The sequence below is a fragment of the Eublepharis macularius genome, chromosome 3 (genome assembly GCF_028583425.1).
Source record: "Eublepharis macularius isolate TG4126 chromosome 3, MPM_Emac_v1.0, whole genome shotgun sequence".
Taxonomy (NCBI): Eukaryota; Metazoa; Chordata; class Lepidosauria; order Squamata; family Eublepharidae; genus Eublepharis; species Eublepharis macularius.
The window spans coordinates 100,911,305-100,935,331 of record NC_072792.1 but is presented as its reverse complement, the minus strand read 5'-3'; the positions used below and the strand labels follow the sequence as shown (position 1 = coordinate 100,935,331).

Here is a 24,027-nt window from a genome sequence, read left to right as displayed (position 1 = left end):
AGTGTTACTTATGGTTAGAAGGAACAATAAAATGAACAGGAAGTACAATATGAATTTTACAAAATTTGTGACTCTTGTTCTAATTGATCCACACAACCATTTGATTTTGATCCTCATCAGTTTATCTAATTCTCAACATGGCCCCAACTATGGATACTTAAATCTAGAAACTGGAGCCATGGACAGGCAAAAAAAATCTTTCAACAAACCACAGAAAAGCCCGAGGCTTGCAGAAAAACCTGAAATCTTTAAAAAGTACTCTTGTTTAAAAGCTCTAAAACAACAGAAGTAGTGCTCGTAGCATTAAGAAACTAATATCCTCGGTGGCTATTGCTAGGCAGCCACAATGGTACTGCCAGACTTCCAGACTTGGTTTCTGTCAGTTATAGGTAGGGGGACAGGGTAGGGCTCCTTCCAGGGCTGTTTGGGTCTTTGAGGGAGGAATCATGGGGCCAGTCCTGGTTGCAACCACTGGGCGACTTGCTGCTACCTGACTTTCATGACTCACCAAGGCCCAGATGCTTGCTACTGTTCAACAACAGCCACTCCATGAAAGCAACTGCGATGTAGTGGTTAGAGTTACATACTAGGATCTGGGAAACCCAGGTTTGAATTTCCATTCTGCCATGGAAACTCATTAGGTGAACTTGAGCCAGTCACACATTCTCAGCCTAATCTACCTCACAGGGTTGTTTAGAGAATAAAATGGAGAAGAGGAGAATGCTGTAAGCCACTTTGAGTCCCCACTGTGGAGAAAGATGGGGTTAAAACTTAATAGGGATGTCAAACCTCTGGTCAGCGCAGGGAATCCCCTGCCCTGAAGTACCATTGCCCTCTGCTGCTCCAAGCAGCAACAGGGAGGGGGGGGATTAAAAACTCACCAGCCTCACAAGCATGATGATAATACTTCCAGGGAAAACCTCAAAGCAAAGGCAGTAGCTCTAGAAATTGCCGTAAACTCTATGATTTTACCAAGTGGAGGAAAACAGGAAATAAAGTGATACAGGGGAATGTGATGTGTCCCCTGCAGGTTCTCACTGTGCAACTGGGCCTGGCCCAGTGTCCAGCACCACACCACTGGGCTGGTTGCCAGCACCTCACAGCCGCTGGAACTGCACAGAGTGTTTCCAGATCAAGGCTCTTGCCAGAGCAAGGCTCCTGGTACCAACAACTTTGCTGTTGGTAGAAGAGATTAATAGGACTCAGCATGTTGATTCTGAATGTAAGTTCATTGGCTCAATAGTAATACCACCCATTGCGTTTAAGAGAAGACCTTAGATATTATACCATCCTAATGAAAAGTTTGGCAGCCATGCCAGCTTGTTTTCCCCTTGCCGTTCCTGTACTGACTGTAGCTAGTGGTCACCATTTCTGGTCCTACATTTACCTACCTTTTATGCCCTTCTTTGTGTCATCTTTTAACTGGCACTAATGATAGATCTTACTGCCATACAAGGGATTGCTGAGCTGAAATAAGGTACATTGCCAATGGACTATCCAACATATTGGCTTATATTAGACCATATATTTGAAAGAAATTATCCAGTGCAAAACTAAAGCCCTGATAATAGGCAGCCACTTGCTAGATTCTAACACTTTTGTCCCACAGACATAGGGACACTTCATTTTTTATACCGCATCAAAACTGTGTTGTTGGAGGCTTTGCCTTATCTGTATCTAATGCACGGCTACTCTTATTCTTTCACAACATTTATATGGCATCAGTAACAGTGAGCAGATGCAGTTCAGAGGAATATAGAAGTAATGCTGTCCCAACTAGGATGGCCCATGCAACAGAATCGGTGGATTTGGCAAAAGAATTTAGTAGGTCTGCCCATAAATTCAGACCATTTGTCCATTTTGACAGAACTACCAATTCCCACAGACCCAAATTTTATTAGTGGCTACCTTAGGTCTGTAGTGGATATTGCCTTGTGGCAAGCCAAATATTGAGGTGGCTCTGTTCATACTGAAATGTGGTATGTACTCAGACAATGAGCGGTCAAAGATGTGAAGGCTTTTTTACATGACGACAACACTCTTTGATTTCTGCATGGTAGTGGCAGCCTTAAAAGACATCATATAGACCATACAAGCTTAAGGTGGCAATCTCTGATTGCTCTTCTTATGTATATATCTTGCTGAAACACAATGGGCTGTGTGTAGTAAGTGCTTGCTTATCATATCCTGAAGCAGCATTGATTGTGAGTTATGATATAAATCTGCACCCAGCATATCTATCACTTTTCTTCAACAACAAAATCCATAATTTACTTTCCTGAAACTAATATAAATTAGTAATACACTTTGTAAACTGCTCTTAGTGGGTGTTAAGTTGTCCTGAAGGGTGGTATATAAATTTAATGTTGTTGCTGTTGTTAAACTCCTTTTTGGTTTAAGCCAATAATATGTTTTTGTTTTTGCTTCTTTTTTTTTTTAACTTACAGTCATCATGCCATCTAGGAGACCAGTCTCTGGCTTGGGTGGTGCCTGCAGCCGTTCCATGGACCACTTCTCAATAACTGATGCCACTTGTGGATTGTCAATGTTGAGTAGGCGGAATCCAGTCATATTAACTCCACTATATCTATAGGGTTCCAGGTCAAGTGCAAACAAATCCTGTGTCACCAAATTTTTATTTTTTAGAAAGAGAGAAATTATATTAATGATTTTAAAAAAACCTTATAGTGATAGTCAGCCTTAGTAATAGCCCAGTTTAGTAATTTATTTATTTATTTATTTATTACATTTCTAGACCGCCCTCCCCATCAGATGGGCTCAGGGCAGTGTAACAACATACAATTTATAACATACAGTTTAAAACCATAAAAACAAATAAACATTTAAAAACATTATCCATGTGCAATAAAATTTCTCAGATGGCGGATATAAGAATGTGCCACACTTTATGAGCTCCTGCATGGGTGGTGGACCGTCTTCAGTGGTATGGCCGGCAAGAGGACAGCCTAGCCCCCACCAAATGCCTGGTCGAACATCTCTGTCTTGCAGGCCCGGCTAATGGATTTCAAAGTCATTGCATGTGGTCTCAAAGTAGAGATTTTTCCTTGGTGTGGATGTTTGTGTCCTTTTGATAAAGATTATTACATGGATTTTGGTTTTGAACTTTTCTTTGGCCCACTTAGATTTTCTTATACTGTTACCTGAGGAGCTAGGAGAACTGGACACATGAAGTGTATTACCGAGTTTTGTCCCCACCAGCATAATGTCTGCTTATGGCTGAAACATGTGGCTAAATATGAACCTTAATTTTTATATCTCTGTAATTTTTTTAAAAAACTAGATATTATGAAAATATATCTTTTACCCACTAGGAACAGAAACTACATTAACCGTAAAATCTGAGTTAATCATGTGCTAGGCAGGATTTATTAGATATCTCATATCTAATTTGCTGGAACATAAAACATTAGATACTCATATTCATTTACAAGCAAATTCCATTGCAGTTTCTAGTGTTGATTAACGTCAACCTGCTAAAAATGTTCTGGTTAAGACCAAAAAAAAGGCATGAAAAATTGTCTAGCTATCTGTAAGAATATTATCCATTCCTAGGAAACAAAATTCTCAGCAATGTGATAAACAATCATTTTACTACTTATGAACTCCATATTTCTCTTGCCTTGCCAGCTCTGGTAACTTGCTGTCACTGATTCTGATATTTGTGAAGCTGATGAAGAAATGGTTTGGTTCATATTAGATATCTGAAGTTTGCAAAGCAGAGATATAATGGATTCTTTTAGTGATATCATTTTGTAACACATTTCAAAAAAACTTGTCATAAATTGAAAAATAGAAGAGGCAGCTGTCAGATTTGGAAAATGAGTCTCAAGGAAAACCTACAACAACTATCGTTCTCCGGCCGTGAAAGCCTTCGACAATACATTCTCCATCATGCCTGAGTATCATTGTTATTTATTAAGAACCCCACAATGTCCACCATTCTGCAGTTGCTTCTTTAAAATACCAAACAAAACCTTGGTGGATCCAGACATTATCAAGCCAATCATTTGCAAAGAAAGAAAAGTTACAGCGGTTAAAATGTTTAATTCATTTGTAATGGCTTTAATCAGCTTCAAAGCACTTTATATTGAAAGATCTACAACTTTCCCTGTGATTATTCTTATGGAGGGATGAAAAATTATTTTCCATTTTTCAAATCACATGAGCAATACAACAATCCTCAAGCACTTCACTTCTGTAAGTCAGGTTATTTAAAATAAAATTGTATCAGTAATGTTGATTGATAATTCAGCAACAAATGTACTTTTGAAAGCTTTGCTTGTCAAAATCTTGTGTTCAGTAACCATATACAAAATGTAACTTAATACATGGCTGGCAGACATGTGTTCTGTAAGATCTGACGTTACTTTCATTTTAAAGTACCACTGCCTTCAAATTAGAATATGGAAAACAAAGATAAAAATAAGGGTCAACGTTAAATGCACTCCTGGAGACTTTCCCTAATAAGTCTAAAGCTGCTGCTGTAGCATAGTGGTTAAGTGGTTGGGCTGTGAATCAGCACTTTTCTGGTTCAGATCCCACTACTGCTATGAGCTTAGCTTAGCCCAGTTCCCCAGCTGAATTGTAGTAAGGATAATAGTAACATTGAACCTGTTCACTGCTCTGAGTGGGGCACTTATCTGTCTAGAAGAGAGTGTATAAGTACAGTTGTTATTATTGTTATTATTATTATTTTACAGTACTAAATTGAATCAAGCTTTTACAACAACCAGAGGAAGACTAGAGAGAACATATCTAGTAGTACCATGAATCATTCTCTCTTATTGAGAAGCTCACACAGAGTATTTTTCCTGTTCTGAACTAACTACGGCCAAACACTAAAACATTTTGATAGGTTTGGATAATATTTTTTAATTCATCATTTCATTTTTTTAATTCATCCTTAGAAGTGGTTTTGAAACATGGGCTCAGAGTTATATAATTTCTATTCTTTGAACATTTTATGAAGGTGAGTGAGATGGGAAAAGGGATGGTGTGTGCAACAGATATACCAGGCCAGTTCCTTTACACAAAAAAATATGTTATCTGCCCTGAGCCTGCTCATGGGGAGGGCGGAATAGAAATTTTAAATAAATAAATGACAATGGCTCCTGTAGTAATAGTAATCCTTAGCAGTTAAGGAGCATTTTTCATCAATAATGGTGGTGCACAGAAAGCAGGGGGAGGCGTAAGTCTGTAGCAGCTCTGCTGTAATGGACACAAATTTATCAGAATGTCTTACCAGAGTTGTAAAAAAGTAGTGATAGTATTCAGTCATCATTCCCATGGAAAGAATCTGTTGAGAAAGAAAAGAAGGTGGAAGTCAATGAGAAGCACAACACAAGGGATGAATGTTTGACATGAGAAATCACCAGCATATTCTCTATACAAGGCAGCTATACAGCTTACTGGCTCTGAAGTCCTCTACACGTGATTCTATGTGTTCATCAAAACCAGCACATATAGAAAGGAAACATGTGCATTGGCCTCACCCCTTGCTGACACAGAATTGGTGGTTTGTAAGCCCAGAGCCTACGCACATAGGAACTGTGCAAGTATCAGCTCCTGTATGGAGGCACTTTCTGGCCCTTCCGAATGACCCCCGTGTGGTGCAGTGCCGTGTCTGTGATGGCCTGGTGCTCAGGGGCAATGACTTGAAGCACCTGTCTTTGACTAGGCACCTGAAGACGCACCACCCAAGCCTGTGGTCTCCGTCCTCAGCCAGCAAAACATCTGGCGGGGGAGACAGAGGGCTACCATCTCCTCTGAGCTGGGATCAGTGAGAGGGTCACCAGAAACCACCCCATGCAAGAAGCCTTGCCCTGACGATGCTGCTGGTGGGAGCAGAATGGTCAGACAGGCCGCCCTTGGAGTGGTTGTTCCATCGGGGTCGGGGATAGTGCCATTGAAAAGGGTGAGGTCAAGGGCTCAGGAGGCGGACATTTGTGTTATGGCAGAGACGATTGCCCTGCAAGGATTCCCCCTATCCGTCGTGGAGGGTGTGGGCTCCAAAGGCTGCTTCAGCACTTTGCCCCATGGTTCTCCATGCTGTCACGGTGCACCGTTGGGCATCGAGTCCTGCCTGCCCTCTACCAATCTGTGTGAAACATGGTGCTCAGGGAGCTGTTGGCTGCCAAAGGCAGTACAGTACACTTCATGGCCAACCTCTGGAGCGGCGGCCATCATGGCTACCTTGCCATCACTGCCCACTTGTGGCAACCAGAGGACCTCCGCTGCCCCAGGCCAAGAACTGGCATCCGGAAAAAGGTGCCATGCTACAGGGAAGTTCTTTTCCAGGCCCGGGGGATGGATGAGGTCCATACTGGGAAGAACATCGCCACCACTGCAAAGGTGGCACTGAGGGAGTGGAAATCCGGGGGAAGGGTTTCTCTGTGGCTTCATGGTAACGGACGCGGGAAGCAACATGTTGGCAGCTCTGAAAGAGGCATCCCTTCCGGGCCTGGTGTGCATGGTGCACAAGCTGCACCTGGTGATGAGGGATGTGCTCGGGCTGGGGAGCAGGCCAAGGGACAGCTGGGATGAGGGAACCTCCATGTCCTCTCCCTGACAAGTTCCCAGAGTGTCCCTCTTTCAACCCCTCCCTCCCCCCTGGTCTCTCATCCCATGTAACCAATTGTAATCAGTAGAGATGGGCACGATAAAGAAAAAATACCGATTAAGCCGTTCATGGATCCGAGCCGCTGCCAAACCCAGGCCACCGATTCTAACCGATCAAGTCCCATTTCCGATACGGAATCGGGAAGGCCATAGTGGGAGGGCGCCCCGCTGTTTCTAGAGATATAGGAATGGTGGTTGGTGGCAGCAGCCACCAGGCCCGGCGGAAAGGGGGAGGTGGCGATGAGCCGCCTCCCATCAGGGAGGGAAGGGACATTCACACACACACACACACACACACACACACACACTTAGAGTAGAGGGGGGGAGTTTTTAACCCAGCCGCCTCCCCTCAGGAAGGGGACATTCCCAGGGCCAGATCTACGGTTGCCAATGCCCAGGGCAACTGTAGTTAGGCTGCTGCACGCGTGCGTGCGCGCACTCCTGGGTTGCCCCCCCCGCCCACGCAGCAAGCCAGCTGTCCCGGTGCGATGCAGAGCTGGTGGCAGTGTGAGTGGCTCGGTGGCTGCCCGCGCCATTCACCTGCCCCGCAAGACAAGGGGTGGCCGGCATGCCCGTGCGCCCCTTGTCCTGGGGAAAGGCAAACGGTGCAGGCGGCCTCCCAGCCTCCTGCGCTGCCTTTTGCCTTTCCCCAGGACAAGGGGCGGCCAGCTTGCCCACGTGCCCCTTGTCCTGGGGAAAGACGAAAGGTGCAGGCGGCCTCCCAGCCTCCCACGCTGCCTTTTGCCTTTCCCCAGGACAAGGGGCAGCCGGCTTGCCTGCACGCCCTTTGTCCTGGGGAAAGCCGAATGGTGCAGGCGGCCTCCCAGCCTCCTGCGCTGCCTTTTGCCTTTCCCCAGGACAAGGGGTGGCCGGCTTGCCCACGCGCCCCTTGTCCTGCGGAAAGATGAATGGCGTGGGCATGAACTCCAAACATGAACTCCAAGCATCAGAGCCAAACAAGTGACAGCAGTCATGGATCCATCCCGTGGCCAATGATGCCATAGAAACATTTGGAGTTCTTTTAAAATTGCTGCAAGGACCCAATTTGGAGAGCATGTGTGATGCAGTAGTGCCAGGAACACTTCTTTTACCTCCCCTCATACCTTTTCAGGTGCCAAAACAGCAAAGGAGGACTGTTTGGGCAAAGGCCGTGGGGGGAAGCTCCCAGAGCTTCCACACCGCATGCACACTCTGGATTGGGGCCTCACAGCAATTTTAAAAGAACAACAAATGCTTCTATAATGGTATCAGCAGCCACAGGATGGGCCCATGGCTGCTGTCTCTTGTAGTTTGGCTGACACTGATCAAGGCTTCAAGGCTCCACCCTCTGAGGGAATCTGCTGAAAAAAGGATACTAGTAATGACAATCACAGATTCATTTAGAGACTGAGGGCCAAGCTACAAGTGACAAATGACACTTGAACGGCAAGTGTATTTCTCCCTGTTCACTTGCCCTCCACTCAATCCACTTGCCGTTCAAGTGTCATTCGTCACTTGTAGCTTGGCCCTAAGAAAATACAGTATTTCTCTGATATGGAATAACATTTATACGGCTCAATATCTGTAGTCATCTAGATTATTAAGTTTCTAGCATTTGTTTATGTGATATAGAACTCCTGTGTGCTCTCATAAAAATTATACATGTATAATCTAAGGAGGTTGTATTCTTTATCAAGTTAAGTTTCTGAAGCCAATTCAAAAGATTATTAAATTTCTTGGTTTCCTCTCTATTTTTCTATATTATAAAGAGTCTTATTTGGGGGAAAAAAACCCTTTCAATTTCTAATCTGAAAAGAAATTCTAAAATGGGATGGACGAGCTTGCAAAGTGGCATCGCAGGGCAGCACCTTGATCTTGAATTCCCTTTCCCTTAATCCTAAACCCTACAGAATTCTAGAACAGGGACAAGCAGAAGAATGGTATTCTACCTATGCATTTGTCACATTAGACTGAATTTGTTCATAAAATCCTTGTAGCAAGACAGCCCATGCTAGTTGAAGCACTCATCCAAAAAAAACTGGTTCTGCCTCTTTCAGCATTAGCTAGTATATTTTATACATTCATGTTTAATTACTTCATGTTTTGGAGAAATGTATGAATGACACATTAGTCAGCTTATCCCAAAACTGGGCTGCTGACTGATGGCAGATATACATCAAGTTTGACCAGCTCCAGCTTCTGTTGTCTGCATCTTATGGTTTATTCACAGCTACTGGTATATATACTGGCACCTTATTTATGTAGTATTTGATTGGTTTTTATCGGTTTAATATGTAATTTTAATTTTTTTTATTTATATGCCTGTTGTGAATAGACATGAGCACCAATGGAAAAAAACCCAAACAAGCTGTTCATTGTTCGTTGCCATCCACGAACAACAAACAACGAACAGTAACGAACATGACCCTGTTCACAAACATGTTCGTTGTCCATGGCCCTTTAAAGATCCCTTTAAACTATCAGCTGGCAGGTGGCAGGGGGAATTCCCCCCTGCTGTCTGCCAGCTGATAGTTTAAAGGGCCCTTTCCTGCCATGTGCAAGGGGCAGGGCCCTTTAAACACCCTACAAACTGACCTTCCCAATGTCCAATACCCACCAAATTTGCAGGAGAGATAGTCCTCACTGTCCTCCGAAGACCCCCCCCCAGTTTCTCTGAAACTGAGAATGTACCCTGGAAAAGGCAAGATCCATGGGTCCCCCCCTTTGCTGTCGTTTTCTCTTCACAGTGGCAAAAACAGGACAGCCTGTTGGAAGGCAGCTACTATGAGGGGTTACAAACTGACCTTCCCAATGTCCAATACCCACCAAATTTGCAGGGGACATAGTCCCCACTGTCCTCTGAAGACCCCCCAAGTTTCAGAGAGATTGCACCCCGGGAAAGGCATGATGCATGGGTCTCCCCCTTTGTTGTCATTTTCTCTTCACAGTGGCAAAAACAGAACTCTCTGCTGGAAGTACTTTGAAGGGTTAAAGCCAGAAGGAAAGCCAGAAGGAGTTCAGAGTTCAGTCCCTGCAGTTGCCAGGGCAATTGATTGAAAGGCCCCAGACGTCTGGCTTGACAAGCGGCTGATGAAGGCAATGAATGAGGCTTACAACGACCACTTGTTCGTTTAGAATGGAGCCTCATGAATGGCTTGTTCGTGAACAGATGAATGGGCTGTTCGTGGGTTTTTTCTGTTCGTAATGCTGTTCAAGCCCATGTCTAGTTGTGAGCCACCCTAAGCCTGCGTGTGGGGAGGGTGGAATATAAGTCTAATAATAAACATAAACATTTCAGCAGGTAAGTGGTCCAGCCAATTCTGATTTCCAGCTGTTTTGGCCTGTTAAGTTCTATGTTCCCATTTGCAACACTTGCATTTGGTGACACCTGCACATTTAGTAACCTTCACTTGGTGACACCAGTAGTTCATAGTGATGCGCCAGAAATCCAGATCTGCTAGATTCCTCTTATGGTATTATTTTACCAGGGATATATAGTACTGGTATTCAGTTGGTGCATAAATTGGTGCAATGCATGTACCAAGGCACTTTTAAACATTATGTCCACTACATGGACTGGTGCCGTGGGGAAGGCATTGAGTCTGAGCAGCTTCCATATGGTTGCTGTAACCTTTAAACATGCTCTTCAGAGATACTCAAACACATTTTTCTTGTCTGAGATATGCTAAGAGAGAATCACAGTGGTGAGAATAACTGCTCAACACTCTGATAATGAGCCAAAATTTAATCCACCTGAATGTAATTTTATTGCTTCCCAGAAGCTGAAAACCAGATGGCATGATAACTTTGATAGAAATAAATAGGCATTTTCTTCCTTCTTACCTGTTTAAGGATTTCTGCTCCTGTTTCATGTGAGCAATCAAATATCACATAGAACTCTTTGCCCTTCTTCATCTCCTTGAGTAAAGGCCGGGCATCTTTATTCCCAGCAGGCAACTGGCGGATTTTGATTTTAATGTTGTACCTAGAAGGGGCTTTGATGAGCTCTTGCAGGCGAATTAGACCTATAAAATGACATCCAATCATTCAAATATTGTTCTATGCAATGAATTTATACTGTCATTTAGCATCGTCATTTAGTTTCCCTGTTTCACAATATAGTTCAAATTTACCCTTCCACATAAGGGTTAATATGTTAGCATATGTTTACCAGATCTCTCATAGACAGAGCTTATAAATTATTTTTCCTTTACAGTTACATTATATAGAACCATAAAAAATGCAAAACTATAAAGATACAACTTATGATACGCATTTAGAAATTTACCAGTACAGAATTTTTCTCAAACACTCTGCTTACATCTTTGAAAATTAGTCAGATGACTTCATGTACACATTGTAATAAATACACTCAAAATTTTCCAATATATGACATAATACAGAGTGCTGTGAAAATTACATCTACAGTGTTTTACTGAAGACTCATATTGTTGTGATGCATGGCTTTTAGTATCATAGGCAGACATCTAATTCAGGGTTTTTTTTACCTTTTCACTGTATCCACTCACTACCTATGTTATCATTCATTAACTATGGTAAATTGATGAGCAAAGGGAGATAGAATATTACATAAAATAAAAAATGCTGATCAATTGAAGCACTTTATAAGTAATTATATTGAACACCATAGGTAAGCGCTCCAAAATAGTAATCTGTACACAAAGTACAATCTTGAAACTTGGCTTAGATTTGTAACTAGAGATGGGCACGAACCTAAATATGACCCCCAAAAAACCACGAACCAAGCTGATTCGGAGTTCACAAACCAGGGTTCGTGGAAGCTTTTTTCCATGCTGGTTAGTTGGGTTGTATTTACAGGGGCAGTTTAAATGGCCATTTCCCCAAGGAAATGGCCATTTAAACTGCCCCTTTGGGGGCCTTGCTGCGGCAAACTCCATGCTCCCCCTACTGCCTGCCAGCTGATAGTTTAAAGGGACCTGAGGCTTGCAAGGCAGGAAAGGGTCCTTTAAACTGTTAAATGTCCCTTCCCCTGTCACTGTTAAGGCCAGAAAGGGGCATTTAAACCCCATGAACCATGAACTGGTTCGTAACTGGTCCAGTTCCATGGTTCGTATTTTTTTTTGTTCTGTGCCCATGTCTATTTGTAACTCACAGAACAATCTTAAGTAGGGCTATCAGGAAAGTGTTCTTAGGGCCTGTGAGCTTACTTTCATAGAGATTCCTCTAATTTTATTCCCTCTTAATGCAACTGGCTACAAATCACAATCCTAATGGCTAGAATCATCCACATGCAGTCTGCACACTTGAAGAGTTGTCTATACCCTCATTTACATGAGAGAGAATTCAAATATGAATCACAGACAACAATTTCCTAAGTCTCCTACTACTCTTTAAAATAGAGCTAGTTCACCATTCCTGTGTACGGTATATTTTAGGCATGATAGTGACAACCTATAGATGCATTTCTGTCTTGCAGGCCCACAGTTTGTGGGATGCGGGGTAAGTTGCCATGGCAGTATGGCGACTGCGCCGGAAGCCAAACGTGCAGCAGTGGGCGGCAGAGCAGTGAAGTGCCTCGTGGGCCTCTCTGCACAGCATCCCCCTTCCCATATGTAGGTCGGGTGCAGGGCATAGGGGAGCAGACGTCAGGGCAGGCTTCTTTCAGGCCATGGCAGGTTAGCCCAGCATAAGGGCTGCGCTAATGGGGAGGCTACTCAGGGCCTTGCAAACCACATCCCCTTTGCTGAACGCATCTGGTGGGCGCCATCTGATGGGAGGCGGTAATTTTGTGTGGGGACAACAGCAACAGGGCCTGGCAAGCTCTTTAAGGGCTTGTAGCTGGGCAGCGTGAGTTCCAGCCGTAGCAGGCCTCTGGCCTATGTAGGAGTCCATACACTGGCCACGCATACTGTTTTCACTTATTGGGGAGAGTTAGTTCAGAAAGAACAGCTACAGCCTTATTGGGGGCTTCAGGTGGCTTGCTGCCATCTGAGGGGTGAATTGCTTCATACGTAACCCTATCCTCACTTTTTCCTGCTCAATTTTGCTTCCTTTTAGGCCTAAAAACAGCTATTAGGCTGTCTCACTTAAGCCACCCGGGGACATATGGTGTTATTGCATCCGCTTTTGCAGGATTTGGGTTTCTGTGCAAATAAAGAGATGTGCAGAAAGGGCGAGCAGACATGAACCACTTGGTGGCAATGGCTGGTTTCAGTGAATGGCATTTAATTTACAAACTGAACAAATTGATTAAGGGACAATCATCACAGTTATTGGGTGGCAGGCTTTGTGCGTTGCTGTAACGGCATGACGTAAGGCTACCATAGAACCCAAAAGCCACCCAAGGGGGAGCAAATATGTGCCACACAATCAGGAGACCCTGTGAAGGGGCAGTGAGTACCTGATTAGGGCCAGGGACCCAATGAGGAGGCCACATGGGCAATCTTCTGTGGAGGACTGCATACATATGCAAAGCTGTCTTGCAGGCTGCTGTAGGCTAAGATGTTATTTGACCTTTCTACCAGATTACTGTAAGTGATAGGCAGTGGCTGAAATGGGCTATTCTGGGCAATCCAGTCCTGGGACGGTGGCAGTGGACCTGATTGATGAAGTCAGGTCCATCCGGCCGAGGTGGACATCCAGCACCCCCGGCGGCAATGAGTCTGGCACCTCTTGTGAGGTGACGGGGGAAGATGATATGGATATGGCTGGAGGAGATTGGTTGTTAGAGCTTGGGCTGGTAGCAGTGGAGGTGCACCTACAACCACTGGTTAATGAGGTGATGGGGGCATTGCTATGTTGTTGTGTGGGAAGTGGATCCTAGACCTTAGTGTGTAGGGCTGCGGGGCGAATGTACTGTCAGGTACCAAATTTGTTTGGGGAAAGCTGGGCTGGTATCTGTAGTAAGGAGCTGGTGGTCACCGAGGGCAGGCCCATGTAGCCCTAGCTGGAGTAAGTCTGGCCATGCGGCCTTGTGGGTTAATCCCAGTTCCCTTGCTACCTAGCACATTACGCCCAGTTTACCGCCAGTTGGTATTGTGGTTTAGAATGGCATGATTCTAATTTGGAGAGCCAGGTAGATTCCCCACTCCTCCACGTGGGGCCAGCTGGGTGACCTTGGGCAGTCATAGTTCTTTGGGGCTCCCTCAGCCCCTCTCACCTCACTGGGCATTTGCCATGAGGATGATGACGGCACACTTTTAAAACTCTCTCAGTGGGCAGTGAGTTGTCCTGAAGCACCCTTATATATATATATATATATATATATATATATATATATATATATATATATATATATATAAAATTTAATGTTATGATATTATTAACAAGTTTAGGCTAGTACATCCCAGGACTTAGTACCCATCGGTAAGGCATATGGGCCTATCTGGTGGGGTAGCGCAAGTGCTGTCCACTTTGGTGGCATGAACATTATCCCCAGCAGATTGATGCCTGTTTGGCATAGGAACTGCCCAAGGCAGTCTTGCTCTGTACGCACACACTCGTTGACTGTCCATCAAGTTTTGGTGGGGTGCAGTGGTGCAGAAGGGCATATGGCAATGCTGGGTTGGCATTCTGCCTCCTCCCGGCCCTGCCTGAGGACTCTTTGCTTTGGGATTTTCATTCATGGGCCAATCCAACACAGGCAAGGCTTTGCCAATTGGGTGCTCCACCTCAGGTTTTGCTTTCGTCTGAAGCAACTCTGCAGCAGCTACATTGGCTCCCCGTGGAGTTTCGGATCAGGTTCAAGGTTTTGGTCTTGACCTATAAAGCTCTAAACGGACTGGGACCAGCATACCTGAGGGAACGCCTCTCCCTGTATGTACCCCAGAGAGCCCTTAGATCAGCAGGTAAACACCTACTTGGTGGTCCCTGTCAGGGCTTGCAGCGGCCACCACTGGGCGGGGCGCCGGGCGGTCTGCTCCTGACATCAAAGGGGTGCCAGGACCCTGCTCTGTAGAAGGAGGGGCGGTATACATCACCCAGACTCCCTCTCAATCCACTCACTGGTCTGCTCAGCCTGCACCATTCACCCCCTTTGATCTCCACCATCTCCTCCTCCATCCACTCTCCTCCTTGCCTTCATTCTCACTCCAGCTCCACTCCATTACTCCTACTCAAACCCACCACCCCAGTGCTCTTCCGAGCCATCCTTTATAGGGCTTTTTCTCCCTGCCCCACCCTCCTTGCAGGCTCCACTCGCCAGGCCACACCCCTCCTTGGCCTCCCAGCATTGTTCTGGGCTGCCTCAAGCCGTTGCAGCTGGGGTAGCTGGTTTGGCTGCATAGGTCAGCAACAGCTGTGGCCCCTTGGCTGGCTGCCTAGCTCTTCCAGCAGAGTACCTCCAGCAGCTCCACCTGGAGGGGCTTTGCTCTTGGCAACTCCTGAGCCAGGTCACTGTCTTCTAGCTGAGGTATAGGCTGGGGCGTGGCTCTGAGCTGTTGTGGCTGCTTCTCCTCCTTGGCTGGTAAGGGCTCTGTTTGGGCAGCTGCTGGGTCCCTATTCCCCCTGCCTTTGCCCTCTCCCTCTGCTCTGCTTAGCCCCCTATCCTCCCCCTGGAGGGAGGGACTAGCTGGCCTCCCCCTGCCCCTTCTAGCCCTCTGAGGTTTTGGACCTTTGCCCTTTTCCCCTGGTGTAGGCAGGTTCTGGCCCTGGTTGCTGGCTGGGGCGGCAGGGCAGCTGTCTCCTGGCTGCCTCCCATTGCTTCCTCCCAGCGAGGCCAGGGGCTGTGCCTCAGACCCTGGAAAGTCCCTGGCCCAGAGAGGCTTGGCTGGCCTCAACCAGGGCCAGAGCATTTTCTGTCCTGGCCCCAACCTAGTGGAACTCTCTGTCAGAAGACACTTGGGCCCTCCAAGACCTTATATCTTTTCTAAGATCTATAAAAAGGGGGATCTGATGGACCCAGAGAATTATTGTTCAGTAAGAGTGTTATCCACCATAAGAAAACTCTATGCCACAATGCTTTTAAAAAAACTTAGATCCTGGGTTGAAGGAAATAATATTCTGGGGAATGAATAGGCTGATTTTAGGAAAGGAGCAAGTACCATCGATCATTGCCACACACTCCAGTATTTGGTAGACAAATATACGAGCTCTGGAGAAGGCATGCTGGCAACTGCCTTCGTGGATCTTAAATCAGCATTTGTCACAATCTCCAGGTCTCACTTATGAGGAAAGCTCTTGGTCTGGGGGTTCACCTATCCAATTACTTCATCTTAGGATACGGGCTGGATTTGCCAGAGGTTCACCTGTTGATGACTGGCAATGACATCCTCCTGGACCAGTGGCAAGGGCTCCAGCGGGTACTAAACCACCTGTGCGGTGCTTGGGCTTAAGCAGCGGTTGGCCCCAGTGGTGGCAGGAGAGAGTTTGGGGATAGAGAGTGGGCCAGTGAGCACCCCTTGGCACTTCCCCATTGGTGGGGAAAAGGGGTCTTCCGGGAGTGGATGGTATGCTTGTGAAGGCTACCACCACCTGGTGACTGCCTGTAGTAAATCCCATGTGCAAGTCCTTCCTTCATATTGTACAGCTGAGGCTTTAGGAGCTTGAAGGGTGGGAACCATTTCACCTGGCTGGCCGGGGTAAAGCTGTTACGTGGATGGCTCCCACCTGGGGCAGTGGGGGGTCACCCAGACAGGTCAAGGCGGTGGCCCAGGAGTGACCACATGGCTTGACCTGTACCACTAGTTGGCCCTTACCGTATTTAATAGTTGATGTTATATTAATAAAGTGGCCCTTTAGTTCCAAATTTTGTGTTTGCCTGGGGCAAATACACAGAGTGCCCCAGGTGCCTGAATTATGCAGAATTAGGCTGTCAGGCTTCCACATGGCTTGCCTGATTTAGCTGAGAAACACAGAGACTCTCTTAGGAACATTGAAATTAGCAGAATAAATACTTTCTCTCAGAAACATATTGTTCAGGCTCCACACATGTTGCCTGACTTAACTAGAACAACCTCTCTCTAAGATATACGAAGGCTTGACTAGAATAATCTCTCTCTAAGATATATGAAGGGTGACTGAAAACTTTCCCTCAGCACTGACTAAAAAGGAGTTTCATTCCGCCCCCTAGGGTACAGCTACAGTCCAATCAGAGCAGACTCCATTCACCCACCCAGCCCCACTCCTTCTTTCCTCAGGGGCCTACATTTAAACTCATGGCAACAACTTTTTAAAAATCCACATTAGCAAGCAGAAATAAAATCCAAATTCATACATTACAGGAAAATCATTATACATGGTCTTATTTAGTAGCTGCTTCTCTATTCTGGAACATTTTTCCAGAAAGGATATAAGGGTTACTACTAGACATGGGCACGAACCACAAAAAAACCGAACCATGCGGTTCATGGTTTGTGGTGTTTTCACGAACCAGGAACTAGGAACTCCCACAAACTGGGGCAAATTCACAAACTGTGGCCATTTCCCCGCTGCTCTGAGCAACCATTTAAACAGCCCTGCTGTTTAAATGATCAGCTGCTTGTCGGGGATCTCCCGACAGGGAAAGGGGCATTTAAACCCACAGATCAGCTGCTTGTCGAGGAAATCCTCAACAAGCGGCTGATCATTTAAACAGCGGGGCTTGGCCGGCCAGCCAAGCCCCACCCACAGTTTAAATGGCCATTTCCCCACTGCTCTGAGTGGTGGAGAAATGGCCATTTAAATAGCGGAGCGGCGGGGAAATGGCCTTTTAAACAGCGGGGCTTGGCTGGCCGGCCAGGAACTCCCATCCGGCCGGCCAAGCCCCACCTGCAGTTCAAATGGCCATTTAAACTGCGGGTGGGGCTTGGCTAGTCGGCCGGGAACTCCAGGCCGGGCAGCCAAGACCCCCTGTTTAAATGATCAGCTGCTTGTCAGGGATCTCCCTGACGAGCAGCTGATCTGCGGGTTTAAATGCCCTTTAAAACGAACCGAATTGCTCTTTAAAATGAACCAAACGACCAGTAGACCAGTTCATGGAAGTTCGTAGAAACGAGCTTCCACAAACCACTGGTTCACGAACCATGAACCGGGCTGGTTCATGGGGTTTTTTGGTTCATATTCTGGTTCGTGCCCATTTCTAGTTACTACACATAATGATTTTTAATGTATAGTGTCTAGATTCCTAAGCTAGGGCTGAATGGGGGGAATTTCTATTCTCTTTGGGTAGTGGAGATCTGTTTCTGTATAATCATTACTTTGTTGGTTGACTGATGGCTATATTTGAATTTATGTTTTGTTCAGATTGGTTTTAATAAGTTTGTGAGTGACTGTTTCATTGCTTTATGGTTATTTTGTTTTACTTTATACTTTGGGCCCTAATTTTGTTGACAGAGGGAGGGAGGCTAGGCAAGGCAGTATTGTAGTGGGAGAAGAAGTAGACTAAATAACTCTTAAGTTGTGTCCTGTAGAAACCATTTCTTAACAAGTACGGAACACTTCTTGGAATGTAAAACATTATTTAGATAATAAAGGGCTAAGTGGGAGACACTTTTTAAATATCCACCCTAAAATATGTTCAGATGGATTGAATGCAGAGTTTTAGAAGCCAATTAGGAAGACTACAAAGTGTAGTGAACTTAGAAATGTCTTCCTCCTTTTCTTTTGCTGAAATACGTAACTCAAATGAAACAGCAATTTTTCATTGGCTATGCATAGAACAGTGATAGCTGGATAGTGATGTCTCCTCAGAATCTTTCAGTACTGAACTGAAGTGTGTGATAAATTTATGAAAACTTTCAGATTAATCTAACACTAACTTTAAGGCCATGGCTCTGAAATCAATCAAAATATATGGCCATACTTTGTAATATTCTCTGGTAAAGATGTCCTATTGAGCAAAAGCCCCAGAAGTTCAAGTTCAGTGTGGAAATTAACAAAGTGTATAAATTAACAAAGCATAGACCACTACAGAAATAAATAAATAAATACTAGCTGCATTTATTTACCCTTAGTTTCAGATAAGTTCCATTCACTGTTTAGGCCGCATGTTAGATACTTAATGGGACATACACTCATTTTTATGGCATATCAGGCAATATAAAATTCTAGGATAACCAAAGTATGGACAGAAAGATATGCTGCTGTAAATACTGTGTGCTCAAGAATGGAGAGCCAGGGTGGTGTAGTGGGTAGAGTAATGGACTAGGATGACGCAAGCTCAGTACCCTGCTCTGCCCTAGAAGCCCAGTGGGTGATCTTGGGCTGGTCACAAACTCTCAACATAACCTAGCACACAGGGTTTGTTGTGTGGGAAAAAATGGAGCAGAGGAGACTGATATAAGCCACTTAGGGTTTTCACTGAGGAGAACGGCAGGGTATAAATGAAGTAAAATAAAAATATAGGCAGTCACTTTGCCATAGGTTTCTCTTCTGTTTCAGGCATTAAGGAAACATAAAGCTATATATTAATTGTAACTCTGAACTTTCCTTAATGCTATGGAATGAAAGTTACCACAATGTTAACCACAACGCAAGGGAACATATCTCAGTGGGACAGCATTTGCTTGGCATGTAGAAGGATCCAGGTTTAGTCCCTAGCATCTCCATTTAAAGAATCTGGCAGTAGATGATGTGAAAGACCTCTACCTGAGACCCTGGCGATCCGTTGCCAGTCTGAGTAGAAAACACTGACCTTCATGGGCAATGGGTCTGATTCTGTATATAGTAGCTTCATATGTCCAAAGTTAAGAGAATAATTGAACAGCCTAGGAAAACTACCATGCACAACAACTTTAGCACTATGATAAAAGCCATTAATTATAATCAAAAGTTTGAAAATCATGCATCATGCATACCTGTACTGTCCTCATATACTACTGTTACTATCTTCCAGTTGTAATATAGCACCAAGTCCAAAACTGCCTTGCTGATGGCTGCATAGTCTGGGTAGAGGTTGATATAAAATGAATCTTTATTATCCACTGTAGGATGTTTCCATCGGGTCTGTATATGTGGGACTTCAAGTGCATTGCAAATTGATTGTACTGCACTGACTGATGAGCTGTGGGATGGTCCAAACAGTGCAGCTACCCCAAGAGCAAGCTGATCACATGCTGTGAGAGATGGAAGAAAAAGAACTGTGATGTTCAGTGACCATTTTTCTTCTTTTTTCTAACAGAAATATTGCAAAGCAAATGACTGAATTTGTGAAATAGTAAGTATACACTTGACTTGAGAAAAGATGAGCCCTACATCCAAATGCCACTAGAACATTAATGTTTTTAAGCTACACAGATGAGAAGGGGCAGCGTATCACAAAACCCATGCCTGGCAAATACAAATAATGCAACCGATTCACTTCATTATGCTTAAACAGGACTGAATTCAAATTACCCTCTCATGAGACGATGAGACATTTGAGAGACCAAAGCTATTCTATCAATGTAGTCACCAGCTGTTTGTGTAACCATAAATATATAACATTTAGTTGCTGTAGGTACTGTAAGGATTTCCAGAAAACACTATATACAATTAGAAAACTCTATATAAAATTTAAAAACTTAAGAAAACTCTATATAAAAATTTCAGAGAGAAAGGCTAGGTTCATGATTTCCTAAGAATATAATTTCATTCTTCCATTTCCTGCTTTGATGGTCAAGTATGATAAAGGAAGTGAAATTCCATTCTGCTGTATACTGAAATATTAACATGCAAATTCCAGTTGCCTTATGGACACAATGTTATGATGCTTAAAAGTATGTTAGATAAATGGAAGAGGGAGAATGCAAATTTATACAACATGCCTGTATTGGGGAGGTGAGACCGTTAAAGCTTTCCAAACTAGAAGTACAACAAGTGTGCAATAGTCCCTCATGAGAATGCTGATTTAACAACTTTATGAAATTCTGAACATATGATAAAGAAGTCTTGTATCATGACTGCACCATCATACATCAACAAGTTAGTAAAAAAAATTGGTTCTCAGTGATCACAGGTAGTTATATTACCACCTCGGGCCAACAATGAGTGCCTAAGACAAGCCTAACAAGTGTTGATTAGCATGTATTACAGAAAGGTGATGCTAATATATTTGATGGTATGATCTCTTCATCATCCTATGTTTGTGTTATCAATATGAGTATGTTATCACACTGTAAATTTGTAGCAGTGGGCAGGCAAAGGCAAGAATAAATGTGACATAAAACTATATAATCATAAAATAATCATCCTTAGGTTTTAAAAATATTTTTGAACTTCTTGATCAGAGTTGTCAGTGGTAGACAAGTAGCCATTTAATCCATTTATCTTTCTCTGAAAAAATAATATATGTTACTAAATCATCTAATCTACACATAGATCAGAAGTTTTGCCTCATCAAAAAGCCTGCTTGGGCCTGTTGATTTTTCTTAGGCATTTATTTATTTGCCCCCCTAGTTGGAATGAGAGTCAGACACAAAGGTTTGGGTAAAATGAGCCGCTTTATTAAATGAAACAGCAAAACAACAACTACGGCAAGGGGCCTAACTAGCGGTACAGGTCAGGCCCTGGGGTCAATCACTGGGACCCCGCCCTGACCTGTCTGGGCAAGCACCCACTGCCACCGGGTGCGATCCATCCCATGAATGGCTGCAACCCGTCCTGGCCAGGTGGAGTGTATCGCCCCTGGAGAGCTCCCCCACCCGGCCGCACGGCAGCGGGGGGAGACGGCTTGTCCAGGGGTTCCCCACCCAAGGGCGTCTGACCTCGCAGCTGGGCCGAACGGCAGCCTGCTGCTCCTGAAAGACCCCTGTTCCCCACCAATGGGGATGTGCCAAGGGTGCTCACCGACCCGCCACAGATAAAACCCTAACTAAATCCTGCACCCATGGCAGCAAATAAGGTCCACCCCTACATTACCAAACGACACCCCTTACCCAGTGCGAGGTAGGCGAAAAAACTCCCAACCCAAGGCCAATCAAGGCAAGGAGACAAAAAATTCCTACCTGGTCCCGTAAACTAGCGACCGGCTAGTCCCGCACTGAAATAGGGTGAGGAGGGTGGGCCAAGCACAAGGCGAGACTGATCTGTAGGAGGGCGGAGCGGCAGCCTACTGCCTGGAAGCTCCGCCCCCCACAGCAAAGCCCAATAAGCAGGGCTGTTAACCTCTGACTCCCTCCAGCCAGGGAGGCAAATGGCTGCCACCAGCCTAAGGGGCTAAAGCCCCTGGCTGGGATGGCAGTATTGCCCCCCTAGTTGGAATGAGAGTCAGACACAAAGGTTTGGGTAAAATGGGCCGCTTTATTAAATGAAACAGCAAAACAACAACTACGGCAAGGGGCCTAACTAGCGGTACAGGTCAGGCCCTGGGGTCAATCACTGGGACCCCGCCCTGACCTGTCTGGGCAAGCACCCGCTGCCACCGAGTGCGATCCATCCCATGAATGGCTGCAACCCGTCCTGGCCAGGCGGAGTGTATCGCCCCTGGAGAGCTCCCCCACCCGGCCGCACGGCAGCGGGGGGAGACGGCTTGTCCAGGGGTTCCCCACCCAAGGGTGTCTGACCTCGCAGCTGGGCTGAACGGCAGCCTGCCGCTCCTGAAAGACCCCTGTTCCCCACCAATGGAGATGTGCCAAGGGTGCTCACCGGCCCGCGACAGATAAAACCCTAACTAAATCCTGCCACCGCAGAGGCCAAGCCTCTGCTTAGGCCTCAGCGCCCCACAAATGGCATAAAGCCAAAATCAGCCCCTGCCGTAGGTCATCTAGAAACATGCTGTTGCCTCTGTAAGAGAGGTGCACACCATCCCCTCTGTAGAGGGCAACAGACTCGGCCCGAATCTGCGGATGGGGCAAATAAATCCCCAACCCACCCGTCATTATCTTAAACAGGGCTCTGTTGGCCATTCGCCTAGCCCTTTCAATTGCTCTGTGGTCCAATGCCTCCCGCCACACACGGCGCGTAAGCATGACAGACCAAAATATCAAGACGCCGGGCCATCTCTTCCTGATCTCCAGGAAGTCATCCCGCGCCTGCCAAGAAAGGGCTACCCCTTTCATTAGACCCAGATCATTGCCCCCTACGTGAACTACCAGAATATGAGGAGGAGGGGCGGACCTCCCCTCAAACAAGAGTGGCAGCAGCCCTGCCCAACGTAGGCCTCTTCTGCCCTGCCACTCGATGGTAGCCCACCGGCTGAGTCCAAGCTGGGACCCAATCCAGGACCTTCTTGCTTGGTGTGCAGCCCAGAAGATCATGCTGTGGCCACAGATGAGGATCCGAACCCTCTCCTGACGACCCACAGCACCTGCAAAAAACACAATTCAACACGGTTTACCCCGTCCGAGCGGCCTGACGTACAACGCATAAGCCCCTGAACGCCAACGGCCTACCCTCTGGATGTCAGGGCTTGAGAAACCCATGGCAGCAGCAGTAGATGACGCCCCAATGCGAAAGGAGTGGGTCCCAAATTTGACCCCATCCAGACCTAACCTATGAAGAGCCCTACCCGTGACTGCCCAAAATTGGTACCTAGTCAACGGGGCACCATCGCAGTGCCGAAAAAGAACCCCTGAGTGATCACCCCGAACGTTTAAATAGCTCCTCAAGGTTGCTATGGGGCACAATTCGGCGATGGAACATCGGCCAAGTGCCAGGTCCACCCCTTTTTGATGCTGGTCGGTCTTGGACCTTCTAATTCTAATGATCAACCGTTCACCTACAAATTTAACATCCTCCGCTGTGAGGGCACGGCCAGAATCATCCTTAAGGGACTGCTGGACCAGCTCGCTCACTCGAAGAGCGCCAAAAAACGCCAATAAGGACGCAGCGTGAAACAGCCGCTCCTCAAAAGGAGAGCTGCAAACCTGTGACCATACCGCCTGCAATCCCCGAAGGATGTCAGGAGAAATGGGCTGCCTATCATCCCTGGGAGTGGCAGACTCCCTTGACCAACCTTCCAGCATCTTCCGAATGCGAAAATCACCCGTGGTATCGGCAAACCCTTGGGCCTTCGCAGCAAAAGCTAGGGCCGCAATCTGGCTGCGAATATATTTCACACTGTGCCCCTTACCTCTTTGAGCCACACAAAATTGCGCCAAATGCTCGACTGGAAGGGGCCAAACACGGCGGAGGCCTGCAGGCTGCCTGAAGGTATCGAAATTCCTTACCGCACTGTCGTAAGCCCTCCTGGTGCTAAGGGCAATGGCTAACTTGATGGCCCTGGAGGCTTCCACTTGCCAATCATCCACAGCTCCTGCGGCACCAGAGCTGGCACCAAATCGGCCTCGGGGGCAAGCTGTCGAAACCGGTCCATCTGCAAACGAGACAAGGCGTCTGCCACCTCATTGTTTACCCCAGGTATGTGCCTGGCTGAAAACAATATGTTAAGGTGCAAGCACCTCAAAGTAAAGGCGCGGACCAGAGTCATGACCCGGGGCGATTTAGAGGTAAGGAAGTTCACCACTTGAACCACTGCCATATTATCGCACCAAAAGTGCACGGAGTGGTTGGCAAGCTCCGCTCCCCAAAGGT

At 45.9% G+C, this 24,027-nt stretch overlaps 1 protein-coding gene across 2 annotated transcripts in view; it reads right to left on the bottom strand.

Moving 5' to 3' along the window:
- GRIK1 (glutamate ionotropic receptor kainate type subunit 1) overlaps nucleotides 1–24,027 on the bottom strand; it is a 270,840-nt gene that overhangs the window by 95,121 nt on the left and 151,692 nt on the right. For both annotated transcript variants that reach the window (XM_054973686.1, XM_054973687.1), the window contains exons 3-6: nucleotides 19,374–19,631; nucleotides 10,462–10,643; nucleotides 5,264–5,317; nucleotides 2,446–2,619 (exon numbers count right to left, since the gene is read on the bottom strand). In XM_054973686.1, the coding sequence (XP_054829661.1) occupies nucleotides 2,446–2,619; nucleotides 5,264–5,317; nucleotides 10,462–10,643; nucleotides 19,374–19,631 (668 nt within the window). The remainder of the gene's footprint in view (nucleotides 1–2,445; nucleotides 2,620–5,263; nucleotides 5,318–10,461; nucleotides 10,644–19,373; nucleotides 19,632–24,027) is intronic.